The sequence below is a fragment of the Epinephelus moara genome, chromosome 16 (genome assembly GCF_006386435.1).
Source record: "Epinephelus moara isolate mb chromosome 16, YSFRI_EMoa_1.0, whole genome shotgun sequence".
Classification (NCBI taxonomy): Eukaryota; Metazoa; Chordata; class Actinopteri; order Perciformes; family Serranidae; genus Epinephelus; species Epinephelus moara.
The window spans coordinates 24,628,893-24,652,665 of NC_065521.1; the positions used below are offsets into that span (position 1 = coordinate 24,628,893).

The following is a 23,773-nucleotide window of genomic DNA, read 5'->3' on the forward strand; positions in this document are numbered from 1 at the left end:
TCACACATTGTCAAAGCAGATACTAAACTTCCAATAAACAATGGACTCAGTCGTCTGTTTTACATATATAATAGCCCAGTGGTTCTCAACCTTTTCATGTCAGTGACCCCTAAATTTACACACATTAAATCATGGACCCCCATTCGATAATTTTGCTTCAGGGGCCTCCATCTGAAAAGATTTTGGTTGTGTGATATAATTAGGGCCAGAATTCTACAGATGTCAACTATAGCTGTGGAGACACCTGTGGAGGAAGTGGAACCTATGATCAGAATAGTCACTGTTACACTGGTATTGCTAATATAGTGAATTAAAAAGTGAAAATAAACTACTCTTCATTTTTCTGGGGACCCCCTGGAACTCCCTTAAGGACCCTGGTTCAGAACCACTGTAGTGACCTATTACACATTCAGATTAGCAGCCAAATAGATGACATATACACTCATTTATAATTAAAGTCTCACAGTTACAGATTAAAAAATGTGCATTGGTGTGTTTCTCATGTGATCATAATCCAGGCATGTTGACTCTTGATTACAAACATTGCTGATATACACAAACCTGAGCAGTATCTAGAGTGTGTCTAGAGTTATGTAGAAAAGTAGTAATATCACACTGTAAAAAATAAAGGCCTAGTAACCAGCTGTCAGATAGCTTAAGCAGTGGAGTAAAAAGCACAATATTACTCTGTAGTAGATATATAGAGTACCATAGGATATAAATACTCAAGCAGTGTTAAAGTAAATCAAGATTGAATAGTAAATGTACTTTAGTTTATCCACTGGGGGCAACACTTGTTTATATTTGGTTTATGAAATATGCTAATGACAAAGAGTCTCCATAGAAATCACTAGTAATAAATTCAGACCAATCAGAGGTCAGTGTTTGCCCCACTTCCTTACACATGGATGTGGTTCTTTCCTTATTCTGACGTCACATATCACCGGACATATAACAACCCCTCGTGCATTCATACACGGAAAGGCAACAGACTTGTCGTCACATACCGGAAAAATAATGGCAAACACCCCAAACACTGGTGGAGTCTGTAAAAGTACGGAAGACTGCGCCGTTTGCTTGGACAAAATTCAGGAGAAGAAAACGTTAAAGTGTCGTCACTCTTTCTGCTCCGCGTGTATCGACTCTGTTTTCAAGTTTAAACCGGCGTGTCCGATATGCTACACCTACCACGGAGTGTACAAGGGGACCCAGCCGGAGGGCACCATGACGGTGATGCGCAGCTGGCAGACCCTGCCCGGCTTTGAGCACTGCGGCTCTATCGTCATACAGTACAGTTTCCCAGCAGGGATACAAGGGGTGAGACTCACACTTTGAAGATAGAGGCAACATGAGCAGGCTACATATCCACAGGGCTTGTGTCAGTACAGACTACACCTCTCAGCTGTTTGTGATGTTACATCTTGTCACCAGAGGGCGCTGTTTGTTCAAACATGTCCTGCATGGAAACATTAAGGCATCTGGATTAGGTATGATAAAATGGCCGCCAGTTCAAAGTTTTATTATATGTTCAAAGAGATTTCTTAAAGGGCCAAAAGAAGTAAAGCAAAGTAAAATATTTAGCCTGTAAAATCCAGGGAATCCAATATGGAGGTGATTTCAGAGGCGTATCCTCTTGTTGCCATAGAAACCGTGTAGGGAAGGAGGACAAGATGGGCTTGATTTTGCTGTTATTTGCGCACAACTTTTTTATAGGAATATACTTCTCAATCTAAGTGACAGCAATATTCCTAAAGTTATCTGGTAATTGATGAATTTGATTAACATGTTAAAAGGGCACATTAAAGTTTTTTTATACTGACAAAAAACAAATATAAAAACCCTGACGAAGACAGTCTAGTCGAAACGTTGGTACTTGAATAAAAGAAAATATTTTTGTATCGAGTCTTAGAGTGTGCGCCTGACATCTTTTTTTCAAATTTGTATTTTCAGCAACTCTCCAACCCTGGTATGCGCTCCTCCTCTCTCTTCAAATAGAACAAATATACAATAACTCAAAGCCAAAGACTTTCTAAAGTCTGATAACTTTCAACTGGAGCTGCAACTAATGACTGTTTATTATTAAAAAGGTCCAGTGTGGACTTATATACCTTAATAAAAATGTTTTCTTTAGTGTAAAATACCTGAAAATAAGAATTGCTGTGTTTTCGTTACCTTAGCATGAGCTGTTAACATAGTTGGTGCAAGGTGTCTAGAGAACCTTTAAAAGTCTTAAAATGCCTAAAAACTAAAAACAAGGCCTTGAAAATCATTAAATAGTCTTAAATTTGAATTTGTGAGGTCTTAACTACCACAAACATTTTATCTAATTTCATTTATCCATTATTTAAAATTCTTTATATGAAAATGGGTGAAGCCTTTCTATGTTAAAGTCTACACTTCTAATGTTACAAATCTTTAAACTATAATACTGCCATTTTATTTCATACTTGCACTCACCTGTTGGCAAAATGTAGACTGACCTAACTCACTCGAATAACCATATTCCTACATAACGCTTAACTCTGTGCAAGACTACGTACGGCTTGCCTGCAATGCTTACCTGTGATGTTTAAATAAGTAAAACATGATTTGTGTCAAAAATCAGTTCAGGGAGGACCCAAATGCAGAGCAGCAGGCAGGTGGCAGTTGTAACAAAAAGGGAGCTTTAATGCAGCTGATAAAAAACATCCAGAGCAGGCAAATGACTAAAAGTCCAAATGAAAGTAGAACAAAAACTAAACTGAAAAGCAACCGGGATAATACGATGAACTCAGTTAAAAAAAATCCAAACAGAACACCAGGCATGAAACAGAGCAGGGACCAACACCAAGAACATAGGGATGGGCACAGGGATGAATGCAGAACAAAGGGAAACACTCAGGTACATATACACAGAAAACTAATCACAAGAACAAGACACAGATAGAGTAGGAGGACACAGGCAAAAGGAAGGAAATGGGGATTGGCTAACAACAAGAGTGTGAAGGGGAACACTAGGATGGACTAATACAGAACAGGTGTGAAGGGAAGACTCGGGGATCAGGGAAGGACTAACGAGACAGGTGTGACAGAAAACAGGCGGGAAAACACAAAGACAGGAAGCAAAACCAGACCTGACACTTGGAGAGAATCTACAAAATAAAACAGGAAGCAGATCAGACATGAATGAATAACATGAAACAAGGAACACAAACAGAAAATTTAAAAACAAAGTCAATAGGATAACAGAATATAAACAAAAACCCAGGATCATGACAATTTGTCAGAAAAACTGGACACCCTGTAATGGGTCCTTGTCCACAGAGTCCACCATGTTCGCTATGAAATGTCAAATAATTGTGAAAAAGTGTCCATTCGAGCTTCCCTGAGCCCACAATGATGTCCTCAAATGTCTTTTTTTCGTCTAATTGTTCTGTCGCATTGATTGATTGCCTTATCTTTTCAGCTCTACTCTTAACCCCTCAAATGTGTGTCAAAAGTTGTATTTGCAGTCCATTTTAGAGCATATTTTAACCAGCAAACATCACTGCAGAAACAGTGTGTGTGTCTGTTTGTCTATGACAGACAGACAAACACACACGTCATGACATAGATGTGTTTATAAAGGGTCAGACTGGAGAAATAGACCAAAGCAAATACTGAAAACATGCATTGTTTTTCATCTTGGATGTACTAGAAACAAAAAACCATCACCAGCAGCCTTGCGTTCAAAATGTTCTACAGGTCAGGATATAAAGGGAGGAGGTGTGTGTGTAGGAGAGGGACAGCAAGAGAGAGGGGTCAATATTTTTGGATGTTGTGCAACACTGAATGCATCTTAAAGTTTCTGAAGTCTCTGTTGTATAAGGTGATGCTTTCTGGGAATATTTCTGCCTCTTGGTGTTAGTAGAAGTCAGTCTTTTTCTTACAAACTGTGACAGCAGAAACAACCCCACATGTGTCTGCGTTAGTTCCTGATAGGGAGATGTGTGAGCTTTGCCTCCTCATCTGTAACACAGATATCATACAACAAGATGCATCATGAAACTTGTTTTGCCATAATTCCTAAAAGCAGGATTTAAGCATTATCAGAAATGGGCCACGATTGTTGATCAGTGTTACATATAAGCTGTTTATCATGTTACAGCCTCAACACCCAAACCCTGGAGTGAGATACAGCGGTACCTCTCGGACTGCTTTCCTGCCAGCCACAGAGGAGGGCGAGAAAGTCCTAAAGCTGCTGAAGAAAGCCTTCGACAGGAGACTCATCTTCACCGTAGGACGATCTGTCACCACAGGCCTCAACAACGTCATCACCTGGAATGACATTCATCACAAGACCAACATGGCGGGTGGTCCACAATGGTATGCATATCACTGCTGTATAATAACGCCCTTTTTCACCCATATACAGTGGTGTTGTGTTAGTTAATGAGGTGGGTGTACTACTAGGTAGATGGGTAGGTTACAGAGGAGGAAGTGGGTTTACTCCTATATATTCTGATGTTTTTTGGCTGATAGGAGGGTATACTACAAATGGCCAGAAAAAGAGGTGTGTATATTCCAGATACCTGCATATACCCTCCACTACACCACTGTCCATAACATTACTTAACTTACTTGCTGGCATATAATGAAGAAAAGAAATTTCATTTTTATGTGATTTGGTATGTTTCTCTTACTAGTCCATACCCATTGAGTGCATAGTTGGCCCACGTACAGTTTCACATGGTGTGTGTTTGGCATACAGGTCATAGGAAATTGCAGATTAAATAGTCAACTGAACCCATTAAGAAGAGCAATGTATTCAGACGGAGTTTTTGTGAATTTGATAGTACGATTGCTTTATTGAAAGTACAGTAGTACCATTGCCAATAGTGGCATAGTTAGTGGGCTAAAACTGTACATTAGTAGTTGAGGTAGCACTTTGAAAGGCAGATAGTTAAAGTGTTTATATGTTGTATTGTCTTAAAAGTGGGGCGCACTGATAGAATGACTGACTGACAGAATGACACACTGACAGTTTCCGTGATTATGTACAGCATACCATACCATGACTTAGTCATACCAAAAAAACAGGAGAAAAAAAACAACAACATTCAGCCACAGGGGGAGCCACAGTGATCGGTTGCATTTTAGCCATTTTTAAGCATTTTTCTGTTGTTATAGCGCCACCCAGTTGAGAATTAGGGAACTTTAGATATTGGTCCCTAGATTATGTTCACCGAGTTTCATGCAGATCGGTCAAACTTCCTAGGAAGAGATCAATTTGAAGTGTTTTTCAAAAAATTCAAAATGGCAGAAAATCTATATAACCGGAAGTTATGGGTTCTTGGCAGGCTTTGTCATAGTGTGCAGTGTTGTGCAGACTGTAATGTGGCACTGAATATGTTTGTAGACTCGTGGAAAAAGAACAAGAAACTATTTTCAAGGCAAGCTGAGGGTAACCAGTTGTCTCAGGTCAGCCCAAATCAAAATCAAAACTCCGCCGTCCAGAGTCCACGGTATGTCTGTATTTTCCTTGGATGGCTTTTAGCTCTGAGGTCACCTGGGCTTTGGTAATGGAGTCTTTCTTTTGCAGGAACTCCTTTTCTCCTGCAGTTTCACTCGAAGGATACTGCTGGAGAAATGCCACCAAGATATCCGCATATTTCGACTGGCATGATTCCCAGTCAACATTTTCTTGAAATTTTGATGCCTTATAGTCCAGGGTCACTTTGAGTAGCAAGGTCACTTCATCATCCGTCCAGACAAAGTTATCTGTGCGTGCTTTCGCCATTGTGTCTTCTTTGTTTTGGTTTGTAATCACCGCGTTGTACAGGAAAGCGCTTCAGCGCAGGCGCGTGGCGTCATGCCTTGGTGTTGCTTTGCAAATTTACAATGCCACCCATTGGCCTGGCGTGCATACTACAATGTTCCCAGTAGATTTTGCGGTTTTGTGTGAATGGGGATCGTTTCAATAACGTCGTCATATAAACGCGGAAGTGTTTTAAAACACAAAGGACAGACTTTTCCGATTTTAGAGAAACCGTTGTCGTCTAAACAGGGCCTGAGATGATTTTCTGCGCTTGTTTATTTATAGTTTGTTGAAAAATATATCTTGAAGACTGGGATGTTGGCAGACTCCCATAATCTTCATGGCTGACTTTACTAGTCTGTGAATTTGGGCCTTGGCCTGGACTGTCAAATTTCCTAACCATTCCGAAATCCCATAGCGCAGTAGGCTTTCCACCACAGCATGATAGAAAAGTTGCACTTCCTGGGTCACACTAAAGGTTCTCAGCCTTCTCAGGAAGTGCAGCCTCTGCTGTACTTTGGTACAGATGACAGTAAGCTAAACTAAGTTAAAAAAAAAATGTTTCAAATTCTTTGTTGGAGTATAATAGCCGTTTTTCCATTAACAAATACACATGAGAAAGACAAATCAAGAAACAAACAAACAAACACAAAAAAAACTGTCTGACTCCACACCCACAGGCTTGATATGGTAGAAATTGCACTCTTGTTTACAATTAAAAAACAGAAAAAAGTCAAGTAAAGTATGAAGTTCAACTAAATGCTAACAAAGACTTATAACACTAAGTTAGACAATAAGAGCGCAGGAGGAGTTTCCACTCTAAACCTCCAGCCTCGGGGTGTAATGATGGTAGTTAGGCCCAAAAAGAGCCCCACGTTTTCATACGTTTCTGTTTTCCTCCTCACACTGTATAAAATCTTCTCCCGTTTACTATAGGATGTTAATTAATTTAACCATCACCTCTGTGAAAGAGGAAGTTCAGATTTACACTTTTGCAAAACACGCTTTGTTACAGCTGTGCCTGTGAGTAATATGAAGCAATTCCAAAGCATATTAAGAAACTAACAGAAATAATAATAATAATGATAATAACAACCTTCCTCATCCAGGTTTTACATCCCCAGCAATTAGGGGAGGCATTCTGTTATATTTTGTGGAGTCTATGGAGTTTGATAACTTATATTGAAGATATTAAATTGTGTTTAAGTATGTTTAATTGAAATTTATACAGTTTGTGGTATTTCAACAATATTGGACCTATTAACATCATCATAATTACATTCAACATATAATTCCCATTTACTTAGCTTTTAATCTATCGATTGATAAGTTACTGTTTACAATTAAAGCGAAGTTGTTAACCTTATTCCAGAGATGTACCTGCTACATTTTGATATGTGTCTTTATCCATTCCAGTTTTGGGTATCCAGATCCAGATTATTTGTCCAGGGTTCAAGAGGAGCTTCGTCTTAAAGGAGTGACACTAGATGACTGATGGATGAAGACAATCGGAGGATGTCCTTCAAATACATTTGACTCTTTGTATGGTTACAAAGTCTCTAATTTCCAGTTTGCACTTTTTGCACTCCTCAAGCAGGGATCGTCATCACTGACGCTATGAGATGTTTTTAGTCTATGAAGGGGATACATGGAACTATTGTTTAGAGATGTGAAGGTCGGTGGCTTTTCCCAAAGAGTTTTTTTTAACTGCCAACTGACTATGCAAAAAAACAACACAAAAAGCTCTGAACACAGTCTGTGCAGCATGTGAGCCAACAAAACAAAGATTACATTGCAGTTGGTTAATAAAAGAGTTATTTAGTACTACTGATCATCAGAGTTCAGTAAGGTATATATCTTTCAACTTTGGATCACAGGTCTGGAGCCTAAAAGCAACATAGGAGGCAGAACAGGTGGTAAAAACACATCATCTGTGAAATGCATAGATAAAGATTCCTAGGAATATGAGAGATGATAATATATATATATATGGCATTGTCATAGGTAGTGTATTGTGTGAAAAGGATAATCTCTTATTCTCAACAAATCTGAATCATTCCTATAATCACTGTGTAGCCAAAGCCAATATAAGATATAGCTAACTGTGCTGTGGACCCTCATTGTTGTCCAGAACCCTAATATAACCACAGGTGACATGTTCTTCATTACAATGGACATGGGCATTGTAGTTTGTTTTAAGATGATTCCACATACACTGTCCTGCTGCTGTTAATATTCAGTAATGCACCAGATCTGTGGCTGAAAATAGACTCCAACAAAAGCAGTATTTACTAATGTTTTAATAATAAAAATAAATATTCGTCTCATATGCTTACGTCTTTATTAGGATTAAACAGGTTCAGGGATGAGACAGGGAAGTCAGAAAGTACTGAGATGTCGGTTTTGGTCCTTTCAAGGGATATGTTGACACTAACTCAACTCTGAACTCAACTTTAATTATATAGCACCTTTTATACAACATGCAGTCCAGAGTGCTTCACAGAGCAGGATTAAAACAGCAAAGACAAAAAAGTCAAAACAATAAAAATAGACAACAGTCAGTAGAATTTTGCAAGACTAAAATTTACGACAATAAACAAAATACAAGGGATAAAAAACAGTAGAAAGACCAGACTTAAAAACTGAGGCAACAAATGTTGGTGCACCTTAAGTAAAAGCTAGTCTTAAGGTGTCTTTTAAAAATATCCGTGCCTCACATCCTCATGCAGACTGTTACAGAAACTAGGGTCACAGAGGCTAAATGCTGACTCCCTATGCATCCTTGGGAGATCCTTGGGAGCCTTAGTAGGAGGCCAGCTGCAGAGGGCCCTGGAGACCTGCTAGGTACATATCTAAAAAGCATGTCTGAGTGTTAGACTGGTGTCAGGCCATTCAGTGATTTTTAAACTACTTAGAGAACCTAAAAATATATTCTCCCCGTCTGTCAGTACTTGTGTCGCTGCTTTCTGAGCATGTTGTATGCGGCAGCAGCTTATATAGACATAAAGAAAATCATTACTCTTATCATAAAGCACCTTTAATATCATGTTAATTAACGTTGTGCCTTTCTATCACACCAGTCAACGCACTTGTGGCAGACCAAAGGAGTGTCAGGAGCGATCTCAAGTCCAGTCATGTAGCTATCAAACTCTTTTGGTCCAAAAGCATCTTTGATATTTTTCAGTCCTGCCTCTTGCCTGTCTGCTCCACTAGAGGGTGATGCTCTCCTCAAAGAAGACTGTGTGATGGTGTCTGCTTGGTATGCAGCTGTATCATCATCACAAACCCACAGTCCCGCAGCACCTCCCAAACCTCATCGCCCAAAGTCAGTGAGAGGAGCAGAGCATCTGCTATAGATGATGAGTCATGTGTTTCTATGGTGCTCGGGGCAGTTTTAGCAGCAGTGTATGTACGACAGAGGGAACTGTTATCACCATGTGTTTGACCACATTGAACTGATTGTTTTAAGGTTTCTGATTGCTGTGAATATACTATTATACGGACAGTGTACCCTAAAATCAAATACACATATTTTTCCTCTTACCTGTATTCTGCTTATCAGTCTAAGTTGTTTTGGTGTGAGCTGCCGAGCATTGGAGATATCGACTGTAGAGACGCCTTATCTCCAGTGTAATGGAACTAGATGGCACTTAGCTTGTGATGCTCAAAGCGCCAAAAAGAACATTTAACTCAACAGCAATGTCTCTTTCTGTATCACTGTGCAGAAGGGAGTGTGCATCTACTCATGGACAAGTGTCTTGTGCTCATGACAGTGTGAGATGTAAACATTATGGTGTCCTCCTCGGCTAAGCTATAACATTAGCTAGCTCAGTGGTGCTAGGTGAGCTAACAGTAGATGCACGCTTCCTTCTGCGCAGTGATACAGGTGGTTGGTGTAGTTTGGTAAAAAGAAAATAGTTCCTACATGAAACTGCTCACAACAAGGTCTGTGGATTATCTTGAATAACTGGGTCATGATTTCTGGAAAGAGACATTGCTGTTGAGTTTTTCAGATGGTTTTGTTTTCCGCTTTACCACAAGCCGAGTGCCATCTAGTTCCATTATATTCAAGAGAAGGCAGACATCTCTACGGCCAATACCTCCAACACTTGGCAACTCACGCCAAAACAATGTAGACTAATAAATAGCACTACAGGTAAGAGGACAAACACTGCATGTAAGCCCCATTTATGCTTTTCAGGTGAACTGTCCTTTTAAAGATGAGTTGTTGTATGTACACAGACAAACCCTGATTCAATTTAAAGGTTAATAAAGACAAAAGAATTCAAGGGTCATCTATTGTTGAACTGAAAGTTACTGTAAACGCCTAAAAAGTGTCCGAGCCATCACCCACACAAATAAACCTAAAACACTGCAAACAGAGCAGGAGACACACGCTCTGTTTTTGCTTTTCACTACAGGCTCTCTGAGCAGCATCTATTTAACTAAGCTACAGCTGAATATAAATTAATATCCAGCTGATCTTCTCAGGAGCAACAGAGTTACAGGATGAGGAAACACCTTTAACCTATATTTCTATATCAGAGAGAGTGCACATGTGACAAGGCGGAGCTACGGAGTTCAGCTCTTTAGCGCTCTGGTGTTTAGCGGCTGGGGGCATTTCTGTGGCCTAGGATCTCAGGGCATCTGCTGCTCTCACAAAGCAGACAAGGACCCATCTGGTCAAATGTACCCTCCCACCCCCACCTTCGCCTTATCGCCTTTTCTCCCATAATTCATCAGTCTAGTCCATCCATTTCTCATTATCATCCCTTTTCCTCTCTTGTCGCATCATATTATCATTTTCCATTAACTGTCTGTTATTTATGGGTTTTTTTATTTGCCAATTATTTCCCTTTCTGCTGTAATGTATAAATGTCTGATACAACTTCATGAACATGTCATCACATATTTGTATATTTTGTTGTGAATTATTATTATGTTGTAGACATTTCAACAGAGGAGTGATTTACAGTGATGGACTGGAAAATTGGCTTGCTAAGCAGTGGAGCAGATTGTGATAAAAAAAAGAAAAATGGAACACTGAACATACCTAACACACAGAGAGAGGTAGTGCGGAAATGTAACCTACTTTTGAACATAAGATATTTCATGTGAAAGGCTAAAGACGGTTTCCGTAAAAAGACCCATCTGACTGTATTTCTTCAGGCATTGTTGTCCAGATTAAATTTAAACAAAAAAGCATGGACTCAGTATTTTGTTTGCACTCTCACTCATAAACTTTGGGTCCAGAATTTACATTAAACTGAACGGCTCTTTGCCCTTCTCTGCAGGTGTTTCCCCTCCCTGTCATTGTCCATCTGGACATCTGGGAACAGGGGCAAAGAATCACAGAAATATACCCAGAGATATAAATATGCATCAAAGATTATGCAGAGCAATATTGTGGGTGGATTAAACATGCATCAATGTAAATAGCCAGTGACAACCTTGCCCTATAAAATGGATTGATGACAGTGAAAATAAGCTCTCAGTGTATGGATTAAAACCAATACATCTGTGGCTGCTCGCGTTCATTCCCATCAAACGTCGCTTTGCTCCGTTGTGGTTGGATGACTTGAATATTCTCCCTGTCAGGCGCTGAAAATAGCACCAGGGCTTTGGTGATTTCGTGTTTCTGGGTGTGACTAGACGGCCGCTCAGGAGGGGCTCCCAGGAAACACACAGACGTGCATACCCATCAGACGGGAGATGTGCAGTGTTTCCTGTACTAGAGATGATAAGAAAATCATTATGTGACAATGCAGAGCTGTTGTTCTCGCCCCCTCTCCCCACTGTGCTCCTTAATTAGAGTGTCTCTGGCTGTGGGGAGAACCCTGGCACATCGCCTGCCTTCCTGCCTGCCTGCCTGCCTCCTCATCCTCTGGTGCTAGAGCTACCCAATCACAGATATACCTGTCTATCTATGTGCAGGGTGCGCTACTCTTTGTCTCCCCTCACTGTAATGAGGATCAGCTCCACCAGACATAGCCTACTTTTGCATACCTTTGAAGGTATGCTTTTTATATATATATATTTCTTAACCCAGTTTCCTCTTTTAATGCCAAATTTGAGAGATAAATGTTCTCTGTCTTGCCTGATTTAAAAGCATCTATATGGGACAAATGAGGATATTGCAGGCTGTGTTTATATGTTAGGTAAATGGACAGGAGGAGGCTGAGGAGGCATCTGTCTCCACACACACTCTTTGTGTGACAGAATGTCAGCCCACACCGCCGACATGCTCATTCACTGAGCCTAAGGCTGTTTGCTTAAGAACAGCAAAGTGAAGGTGGGTGTGTGGGTGCTTGTGCTTCTGTGGCTTTTGTCTGTGTGCCCTTGACTGCATCTGTGCATACTGTATGTACGGATATGCACCAGTGAATACTTGTGTGTGTGTGTGTGTGTGTGTGTGTGTCTTTATCGAGGCAGTTTCTCACATTCTGTTCTCTGATTCATAGCCGGGGCTACACGGCTTTTTGTCTGCCTGATTTAGCAGAACAGACCCTCTGCTTTTCTTAGTAATGCTGACAGATTTACTGACTTACCTCACAGTCAGGACACAACAGCAGAGCTGGCAACTATTGGGGTCTTTGGCTGAGATGTCAGCGTCACAGATTGAAGGCTCTGCTCAAGCTGTTCTTCATTAGCGACAGCCGAGTTTCTCCCTGATATGAGAATAGCAACGCCATTATCTGTCACCGTGAGAGGGATTAAAATAATGTCCAGTAATTACCCCTCCAAACTTAAACCAGGAACACTGTTGTTATCAGTTGTTTATCACGCTCATGTAAGCGTTTTTGTTCATACACCCAACCTGATCATTTCATTCATGTGAAACTGCAGTAACAGGCTGTGCAGCTACATGAAAATGTTCAACAAAAGATGAGTGAAATCCAAAGCGAATACAATCTTTACAAATGTTTTCTGGGTGCATTGAGGAATGCCAAACTCCTTTGTTGCCTTGTCCTGTCTGCATCCTCAGCCTTGGCCAGCCACTCTCAGACTGCCTCATGTAAGAGCAATTAGCTGTGGCTGTCATGGCAACTAGCATGACCTTTCTGTCACTTTACAAACGAGAATCTCAACCAAGGCCTGTCGTTCTTCTGAACAACTGTAGCAGCTGTCTGGAGCTCTTTTCACATTAGTGGAAAAATGTTTCTTTTCATGACAAAAATCAGACTGAGGCTGGCAGAGATGTGTCTCAGTGAGGACTCTGGACACATCATGTCTCAGCGGGTACTCAGTGTTGGGAGGTTACTTTTGACATGTAATAGTTACCAGTAGTCGCTAAATCAAAGTAATGTAAATTGATTACTTTTCTAACAAATGTTTTAAAGGTATACTTTGCAGGATTTTCCTACAAAACAATGTGTGGGTTCATACAGACGTAACTCCTCCCAATCATCACTTATAACCCACTGTAAGTGTGTGGTGGTGTATTTTTCTGCAGAGACTCTGCATGTATTTCCTTATTTTCTACTTATCTCCATGTTTGGGATGTTTTTGGGTGGGTACCCCCACAGTGCTCAGGTGAGGTCAGGGCTTTATGAAAGGTAGCGACCGGAAGCCAGACTGTAAGCAGCAGGCATCCAAGAGACACAGTGCTGAGAAAAAAAAATGCAAATATAACGAGATGAAACACAAAATAAGAGTGAATCTGGGGTTGGCTTTCACTTTTATCTTTACTTGCAAGCATGTTTGCAAACAGTAACCAACAATCCCGCGTGGTATACCTATAACTAGGTAATTAAGCTGGAAAATTGCTGGGAAATAGGCCACAACAAAAGAAGGCATCCTGCATGGTGAAAAGATGCAAAGCAACAGAATGAATGTTAAATATATTCAGATGTACAGAGGAGTAAATATAGACCGTACAGGCAGTGTGTTGGGCCTAAAGAGAGAGAAGGGCCCTCCAACAATGTGTTGGACAACATGTTGGATGGAGAATGGGCCCTTATGAGTTATTGCCACCCTGAGAATATGCCTGTGTTCAAAGATGAACTCTCATTAAATTAAAAACAGTGCCATGTGCTATATGTGCCCTTGAAAAAGGCAAAAACCCATCTCTGTCATGTTTATTTTTCTTTATTTGTAAAACGGTCAGTAGCATCTATAACAAATCACATGCTTATTCTTTAACTATAAATCAACTATTCTATAAATCCACAATTAAAATAGTTAAAATAAATCAATAATTTCTTATTTTCTTTGGTATTTTTTGTTGTATACAGATATGAAATGATGATTGCTGGGTAATATGTATGTTGTTGTTATATAATGTCAAGTCTCTGATCACGTGACAAGACGATATGGGCACGGTAGTATGCAGTAGAGCCCATCATAATAGCGTGCACTGAGGCCCCTTGTAACTAACTTATGCCACTGCGGATGTAACCCCTCTGTAGTCACCAACATTTTGATTAGTAACTATACTCAAATTACATTCTTTTTCTCAGTGAATGTAACAGATTACATTTATTATAAATGTAATTTAATACATTACATTTGTTTTGTAAGTTTATTACATAACTGTGCTACATGTCACTGGTTACCCAACACTGTGGGTATTAAAAGAATCTGTTAAATAAGTGATATTGTGGATTCCATCAATTTTTGATGCAGCCTGGTATATTTTACACGGGAAGGTTGTATCAAGTGGCACTTTTACTGTATGTGAGCCCCACTGAGACTTTGAAGGAACCAGTTATTATACTGCTCAAATAGCAATGAGCCCTTTTATCTCTTCATATATAAAGCACATCTCCAGGTTGGCATACCATAAGTTCATGTGTATTGAAGGTAGGGTTTGCTCTATAAATCTAAAATTAGATGTCAAAATTACACATTAAATAGATATCTAATGGATCTTCTGTGTTTGGATTTCATCTCCATTTATTTACACTTGAAGACAACAGAAGAAGGACGAATATATTCAGCATTAACCAGTAGTTTTCTAAAGATTTCCCAAACTGTAGAGAAAGCATCATTATTATATAAAGACCTGAGCTCAGGCACGATCCTACACATAAGCTTTTAATGCCTCGCAGTGTAAATATAAATATGGACCAGCTCAAGAAAAAATGTGCTTGCACAATTGTAGATTTTATTTTGCTGTGCCAAGGTGTAGGCTGAGAAAGCATTCTCTGCTGCAGCTAAGTGCACTTGCTGACAGATATTGTGGGCCACACAAAGATTTTATTTACCCATGTGTGATGTAACTATTTTTTGCACTGTAATTCAGGTTGAGCCTCCACACAGAGACCTGATACAGATCCAGAGAAGATCAGGATAAACCTGCAGAGCTATCAGACAAGTAATACCAGTCTCTAACCTCAAGGTAAAGTATGTCAGGGCAGGTGAATTCTTGTGGTTATGAGGCGGGCACCTTGTTTCACCTGTGGTTTGTTGATGAGGAGACATCACACTTCCAGAGGGCAGAACAGGAGCTCTTACAATTAGCAAATGGAGCAGCTGCACCTTATGGCAACAAAGAGCTCACTCAGCAGTTTAGCTGATGAATCATAAGAGTAAACAGAAAGCTTAATCATGTCAGATAATTATAGCAAGAGTTGAGAATGTTGTGTGAGTAACCCTTCCTGCTACAGTGTGTCCTCGTATGAAACATGAATCTGAGTGAGTCATACAATACATTTTCATATTTATAGCTAAAAAATAAAGATTGCTCCAAACCTAGAAGGATAAGGAAGTCTTGACAGAAGAGTTTATCTGTGGGGTAAATTATTTTCCTGGGTCCAGACTTTGGAATCCACCCACTCCACCAAAAACCACCAATAAGCGCTGTGGGGGGAGGAACGATAAGCCAATCAGTGCCGAGGGTGGGACTAACACCATGGTCAAGCTGTTGTCAAATGGCTCACCGGAACCAATGAGAAGTAATAACAACAACGCTGACTGCTATGGACAAGATGGATGCTGCTATCAAAGCTGTTCTGAATTGATCTGACTTCTCAGTATCGCCTGACATCATAGTTTATTTTACTTCGCTCCACTGCACTCTTAAAACCCCGGCAAAACAAGTACGTTGGCATGTGTACACATCAGTGTGACCCTAAAATGATGTTAGATTCAGGTGGAAACATTGGTCTGATAATTCTGATAGTGAAACCAGTTATTTTGCAGGGTTTGTGTAACTCAAAAAAGGTATTCATGAACTGTGCCTCAATTCAGGGGCTGCAGCCTTCAAAGGCCACATTTGGAGACTGATTGCGTCGCATCGGCGCGACCAAGGCTGTTCCATTTTGAAGGCTCCTTCAAATGCCGCTGAGAAATGGAGCCTTTTTTCCCAGAATTTGAAGGATGCAACAGATGAATCCATCGTGACACAGCCTATCCCACGATGCATTGCATGCCGGTTATGATTATATACTGAGTTAAGTTAACTGACAGTTGTTAACTAGCTAACGGTTAACTGTTGTTAACATTACTATTAGCTAAAAACACACAGCTTAAACAATCTTAATTTAATAAGCTGACCTGAAAACGTCCATCAGTCTAAAATATATCAAACATCAGTGTCTCCAGCAGTGAATCATCTCCTCAAGTATTAAAAACAAAACAAAAAAAAAAACATATATAAAACAACTCTGGGTCCATGATTTAGGGCTAACTAACTTACTAGCTTACTTTTGTCAAGCGCAGCTGGTTTCTAGGTAACAGGAATGCCAACAGGTCTTCAAAGGACGCGGCTGACGTCAACCGCGAAGGCCGCTTCCTTCAAAGGCTGCAGACCCCTGAATTGAGACACAGCTATTGATTTACAGACATATGTTTTGCCATCTTAAGTCTATGGGAAAATGTCTTTTTGGGCCACACAACCTTATGTGACGGAACTGGAAGCTGTCGTCACACTGCTTGGCCACTATGTTAAATTGGCTTCAAAGTCCAGCGCACTTCCTGAAAGTCTGCAAGGCTATTCGATGAAGCCTGGGATACAATCTTTTACCCCGTGGGAGCTGTAGGTTATGACACATGTGCATTGTAACTGGAGCTGCGATGTTTGAGGGTTAGAGCGGACGGGGCTAAACATAAAGGGATGGTGTCCGCTCAGGTGCTCTGTGGGTGCGCTCAGCCTGACCGAAGTTTTGGGTACACTCTAATAGAAAGCGGATGATATACAATAGAACGTTTGCATATCAAAAACATTTGTTTATTACGGACTTCTTCAATAATTACGTGATTGTAATTCCCACCTTTATTGCTATTTTTCTAACAAAAATATTCCAACCCAAGGCCGACTGCGGATGCCTCAGTGAAATCAATCATACCCATGTTCTATGATAGTGTGTCAGCTACAGAGCCAGGCAAAGATTACCTACTTAATTTCATGATTCCAGGACTGTTATTAAATTGTTTATTAAATACTAAATGATTGTGAAAATGTAACGTAATGTAATAGGAAAAAAAGATCTTATAAACATCAAAGGCCATCTCAATAATTAGAGCGAGATGGAGAAGACGGAGAAAGCGAGCATTTAAATATAGCCAGTGTGGCACACTGATTCCTGTCACAAAGGTGCCTCTAAGCCTTTTACAGTCAGTATCAAGGCAGGAAGGATAGCAACCGGGGGGGAAATGCATATTTACTTATCAAAGATGCCTCCCAAGCAGCTGTGAATCAAAAACCTTGGAACATGCGAGTCAAAGAGAAGAGGAAGAAGAAACAGTGAAAAGAAGAAACAGCTTCAGGAGGAAGGACACAGACAGAGGGCGGATGAAAATCCTCCACGGGAATATCTTTGGAGCTGATGTGTTGCATAGTAACAGACCGCATTCCACTATCTAGACCTTGCATTGATTAGGAACTTCTCTTTTATCTCAAACGACTTTCTTTCCCAGCTTTTTAAAGGTGATGATGCGTACCCAAACAGACTGGAGTTAAATATAGAATGCCAAAGTAAAACCACAACAACGCACCATTTGCTGTGCTGAACAACACTCCTTGGTACATAGACTGGATAAATATATTGTAATAAACATAGTCACCGTGATGCCACCCTTTGGTTTGTGGACTCCCGTTTTGAAGCCTAAATTTCTGACATTTTGGCCGTTGCCATCTTGAATTTTGGGTGTCTGAAGTGGCCATATTTGGACAAAAGGTTGGAGCTCTGAAGGTGCGAGGGGTGGATCTAACTCACCACAGCTGATTGAAAACAGCTGGAGCTGGAGCCGATAAATACCTGTTACTACTGCAGAGTCAATTGTCCCGTGAGTGAATGCCGAATGTAACCTTTCCCATTTAATACAGTAGCTATTTGTTAGTGGGTGTCATTTGGATATTTGTGCAGTGGGAAAGGGGCTACAGATTTTGATGATGCCACGCAGACAACCTGTTGCCAAAAATGGCCATGTCCTTAATTATTCACAACTTTAAGCCTAAAATGTAGCAGGTGAGTTGTACAAAAAATTCACCCTCATACAGTTGTCATGAAGGGGGAAATTATCTATAGAGAATCAAACTGTTTGAGTGCAACTGTGCAGCTGGCTGTAACATGTTTATTTCTGCTGTAAAGTTGGCCATTTTTTCACAAGGGTCTATGTGAATGGACTTGTTTTTGGAACCAGCCTCAAGTGGCCATTCAAAGAACTGCAGTTTTTGACACTTCCATGTTGGCTTATGTTAGCCCTGAAAGTTGCCGCTTGGCTTGTTAGAGAAGCTGCAATCTGACGCTGAATCTGCTTGAGTTCAAGGCAAAGTTATTTGTTGTGTAACACATTCTTGAATTTCTCATTTGCATAACATCAGCCCATTCTCGCTCCCAATTCATCAAATACGGCCATTTTTTGACACTGATCTTGGTGTCAGACACTGACACACAGAAGCACCCTTTGCAGCAGTCTATGATATGCAGTGGGCACTGCTGGAAACTACTCTAGCATAAAGAGCGAAAAAGGCCATATTAGGAGGCCGTCCGTATTTTCCCCCTGAAGCGTGCTGTTTATTTCCTGTGTGAAACTAAACATTAATGGAGTTATTTTAATAACAAAGTACTGTCTGTGCTAGTATGTGACATGACGTATGTCACGTGTAGTTACATCACATTAGTAACAACTGTACTTATTTTAAGCCAAACCATGATGTTTTTCTTTTAACCCTAACCACTTGCTTTTGTTGCCAATAAACCAAAAACCAAGTGTTTTACCTATGTTGTAAGTGTATTTTTGAAAAAGTCTGTATGCATGTAATGAGCAGAAACTGTTCTGTAACTGTATGTGACAGGACGTATATGACGAGTTGGTATGAGAACAAGTTGATCATTCTAGGATAAAGAATTGAGAAGCAAAGTGAATATTTGCATAAGTTGGCACAAGTGTGACAGTTAATTAGAAATGTCATGACCGCCTGACTTCTAAATTCTGGCCTGAAAATAAGCAAGAACGCTTACTGTTGGTGTTCCTCTCCCTTGGACACAGTGGGATTGGCAGAGGCTGCGTGGATGCTCAGGCATGCAGCCATAAACACACAGACTCTGGCATGCAGGACTCACGCTTACTGAGTTCATCAACTGTCTCATGTGTATCATAGTGATGCTTTTATATCTGCACTGCATGTGCCGCTGAAAATACTGCTGTAAGTCAGTGACTGAGGCTCCTACTGTAAATCTACGCCAGGCTCTTGACACCTCTGTTGCACTGTAAGACAAGGCGATGCACACTGCAGTTCGATGGTGAAACAGGCAGAACTGATACTGTCTGTGAAAAAACATCTGCGCAGCTCTACTGTTTCCCTCAATGCTCGCACTGCATTCCTGTCTCTTCCTTTAGAAAAGTAAGGAAACACGCTCTCATCACAGATAAAACAGCTGTTGTTGTCATGACAACATATCCCTGCAATGAAACTGTTGTAGATCAGCACCTCAAATGCCTGTTTGGTAATTATGCTGATAACGACGCCTTGTTTGAAAGAGTGATCATATACACCTTACTTATGTATCCTCTGTTTGATCTTCACATCTTCGCTGCGACTTGGCTCATTTCAGTTTCCTGTGGATGCTGCCTGACAGCAAAGACCTCTTCCCATTGCAGTGCTTATGTAATCTGCATCGGCTCTATGCTTCAGTTCCCCCTTTGAGTATGTACATGCAAGAACATCCCTCTACTGTGTGTATTCTCAGTGCTTTTACAGCTCCCCTGTCACTAAAGATCAATGTCATCGCTCAGCTGTGGTGTTTCTCTTAGATCCACCCCTCCTTCTTTAACACTCCAGTGTCCGCATCTGTTGCAGCAGGGCAAACTTAAAGCAGCTCTCTCTTCAAAGTCCACCTCATTTTATAGTAAAATAGAGATGAGGCTTAAAGACACTGAGCTATTGAAGATATCCTCCCATCTCCTCACACACCCTCCCCCTCGGCCTTTGCTCACTCCTTGTTTCTTTCCGCCCAACACCCCCTCCAGGAAAGAGCAGAAGACTTATTGCTCAGTGGGAGGGCCCTCTGGTCCCTCATGCATCCTGGACCAAGCGTAACACACACCTCACACTCCCACAAACCTCTAAAGGCACATGCTCCCGCCTGTAGCCATGGTTCCCTAAAGAGGAGTGGCGGAGACAAAAATGAGCAGAGTGCCGTCTGCAGTAGCCGCGGCCTCCCTTTTGTCTCCCTCCCATCCTTCCCCCCACTGCTTCTACTCCTCTCATAGCTGCAGGGACCTTAGGGATAACAGTTGCACACATGCACGCACACACATGCACGCTAATCACTGATGGAGACGTGCTCTGTTTGGAGGAATGCACTGGTCCTTTTAATGGATGCTGATGTTTTCCGTCTGAGTTATGGAGCAGGTTCATCCATCTACTTAGGCTGCCAGATTTGGATTCAGTGCTTTGATGTGGGGCTTTTGCACATGACCACTGAGCAAAAAGGAAAACGACAGTGGTGAAACACAGCAGAGACACAATATGGTGTAATTATGGAGTAATTATCACTGCTGTGCACTCAGTCTGCTGCAGCTGACCTAATCTAGCATTTTAATCAGCATGAAGGACAAAGCATCAGACCCTGCTCTGGTGCAGCTGAGGGGACGGCGCTTATGGGCGATGTACTGGATGTCTCCATGTTATTTTGGCTTGTGCAGACACACGCAGGATGTGGCATGTTGCCAAATCCACTGTGTGTGTTTCTGTGTGTGTGTATTTATGTGTGTTACGGGTACAGCCCAGTGCTCATCCTCTCGTGCTCAGACAGTGTCACATTGTGCAGAGCAGAACACGCCTTCGCCTTTGTGTGCGGTTGCCCAGAGATCACAAAGCAGGGCATAGAGCATGTGCATATTGTGTGTGTGTGTGTGTGTGTGTGTGTGTGTGTGTGTGTGTGTGTGTTTGTACCCTGTGTTTTTTGGATGTAAGTTTTGGATTGATGCACTCAGGGAACATCCCTTGTATAAAACGTGCACAATACAAAAATTAAACACTGCCATTTGATGTATAGCTCCAGACTTTTTATCTGAAAATTAAAACATATGAACAAACATAAAGCACTGAAATTTGGTACAGGACGCCTCTCATTGAGTCACACTTAATATAACGTCCCTTGTATGATGTGAACAACACAATACACATTTTTATTTTCGTCCAACAAATACCTGCCATTCATGTAAACAAGATTGAGGAAATTTGCTCTTCTGGCAAATGGAATAGAGTAAACATATAACAGAGGCAACGCTTGCACACACACACACACACACACACACACACACACAGCGTGTAAGGATTAGAGTAAACTGATGATTACTCATCCAGCCCACATCTTCTCAATTTGCATGACTTGTGCCACATACACATCCCTGATCCATCCCCGTTAATGCATGAGGATGTGTCTTAAAAACAACACTGATTTTTTTATATTGCTTAAAAAAAACAAAAAACACAGCATCCAGTTTCTGAGGCAGAACTTGTGCTTTCCCACTGTGGCCACAGGGAACATTAAACAATTGCTCACATTTGACTGAGCTCATTGGTGGTGCTGCCAGGGAAACACAAGGTCAAGAGAGAGCTCCAGGGGAGCCGTGGGTTTAGCCACAGGAGGGAGTTTAGGGTCAGGGGTCACACACAGGGGTGGGGGTGGTGGAGGAGCTGCAACGAGTTTAGTCCTCAGTGAGCCAGAAGATACAGAGGGAAGGTCTTTTTCAGGTGGACGGCTGCTGGTGCTGTGTGTGTAACATTATGATGCAGAGGGTGTCTTTCAGGGTGATTTATTTAAGTCATCAACAAGATAACAAGGACATAGAGGGAAGAATATATTTTTAGTTTCGCATGAATTCATTATTTCCTCTGAGATCTAAAAAAAATAATGTGAAAAGAAAAATCAAAATTTTCCTGCCAGTCTTTGCGGGAGCTTGTATGGAGATTGCGAGGATAAAAGGCATATTAGGAATGTTGTGATCATGTCCTTTTAAATCCTCTTATACCCCCCCTCTCTGAGAGCAAACTGGCTGAATTGGAAATGGATGGGTTTGGATATTCTGGCCCTGCCCTGCACTGCGGCAGAGGCAGAGAATCTGGTGTCTGTGTGTCTCAGTGAGAGAGAGAGAGAGAGAGAGAGAGGGAGAGAGAGAGAGGGAGAGCACACACTGCAGGACTCGACACCTCATCACACCTCATCAGTAATCAAAGATTAGCACGTATCTGTGCAGATGTGTGTTGATGGATGCGTGCAGTTTTTGGCGTAGCATTCCTGAGCACTGTTTTTTATGGTTTTAAGATGGCAGTATGGACGATTTGATTCTGCCTGCAACAAGAAACATAAAGTGACAGGTTACTTCTGGAATGTGTTGTTGTCCTGTTGCGTCCTTGCAGAGAGTTATCTGAGGACCCGGAACATGATGTTAATATTACACAACAGCACTAAGGGCTGTCCACTCAGTGCTGCATGACTCCCCTCAGATCACCCTTTGTACACCGCCATTCAGGCCCGCAGAAAAACTGTCCAGTCCAGCCTGAACACTGACTCACTGCACTATATATATATTTTTTGGGGGGAGTCGCACATAACTTTGAGCTAGAATATAATCACTATAACTACAATGAATAGATGAATGCCTGTTGTTGCATCGTCCATCATCAATCTATATTTTAATTTATCGATTTAAATGTCACCAGAGAGATAATGATGTTAGCACTTTTACGAATTTAATGTTGTGATGTGGATTTATATTCAGATTAGTTAAACTTGTGTGAATCAGAATTAATCCACAGTGTTTTACAGCCCATTAAAGTGGCTTTGTGAAGCTAAAATGCCCCTCCAGCTTTTGTCCATGGCGACACAGTAAGCCTCGGTCACTGTGACCCTCTATTTGTCGACACAAAGAACTTTTCTAAGGTGGCTGGTTATGGCAAAGTCTTAACAAAATGGCAGGGTTGATCCTAAAAGCTCACTGGACTGTGCCATGATGCCACTTCTCCTTAACCGAGCCCTCGAGGTACAAGCCACAGCTGAGTGGGCAATTGAACTCTCTGTGCCTGTCCAGATGTTGGCCTAATTTACTACGACTAGCAGCGTATGTGGCCCATTTACATGTCCTCACACCCAGTGTGTGTGCCTGCATGTGTACAATGTCAGCCTCTACCTCAGGTGCTCCAGCCTCCACCTTACTGACATCCCATGATTCATTTTGTTTTTTAGCAGCAGTGTTTATTTATTTATTTATTTATTTAGCAGAAAAGCAGCGAGAATTCAGGATGGCTCAGGCTCAACATGCTTGCATCAGTTTCTTACTGTTTCAGTGCGTTTTGATTAAGACAGATTATATTTTTAGTTTTACAGTTCAGGTGTTCAACAGCAACACAACCATGTCCCATATCCTGAGAAAAAAAAAAGGCCGTACAACAAAATTTGGGGTCATGTTAATGCACAGTTTCTCCCAGAATCATCTGACAAGCAACCACATGAAGACCCAGGTAAATTTAGCTGCTCAACACATCCTCATCCCAATCTTCAAATATCACTGCTTGGTCAGTGGACTTTCACCTCTACATATGAC

The 23,773-nt window shown here is 41.1% G+C and overlaps 2 protein-coding genes across 2 annotated transcripts in view; one reads left to right on the forward strand and one right to left on the reverse strand.

Moving 5' to 3' along the window:
* The first annotated feature begins 961 nt into the window (after positions 1–961).
* LOC126403326 (probable E3 ubiquitin-protein ligase DTX3) lies at positions 962–10,063 on the forward strand. Its single transcript, XM_050065919.1, has 3 exons — positions 962–1,317; positions 4,127–4,344; positions 7,193–10,063. Exons 1-3 carry the CDS (start codon positions 1,018–1,020, stop codon positions 7,269–7,271), a joined length of 597 nt encoding a protein of 198 aa, XP_049921876.1. The 5' UTR covers positions 962–1,017; the 3' UTR covers positions 7,272–10,063.
* An 11,681-nt stretch (positions 10,064–21,744) lies between these two features.
* rnd1b (Rho family GTPase 1b) overlaps positions 21,745–23,773 on the reverse strand; it is a 10,530-nt gene continuing 8,501 nt past the window's right edge. Inside the window, exon 4 of the mRNA XM_050063890.1 lies at positions 21,745–21,756. Within this exon, the coding sequence (XP_049919847.1) occupies positions 21,745–21,756 (12 nt within the window). The remainder of the gene's footprint in view (positions 21,757–23,773) is intronic.

Coding starts and splice junctions, on each gene's coding strand:
- LOC126403326 (XM_050065919.1), top strand. CDS start 1,018: ATGGCAAACACCCCAAACACTGGTGGAGTCTGTAAAAGTACGGAAGAC. Junction 1,318..4,126: donor TCCCAGCAGGGATACAAGGG/GTGAGACTCACA, acceptor ATCATGTTACAG/CCTCAACACCCAAACCCTGG. Junction 4,345..7,192: donor ATGGCGGGTGGTCCACAATG/GTATGCATATCA, acceptor TATCCATTCCAG/TTTTGGGTATCCAGATCCAG.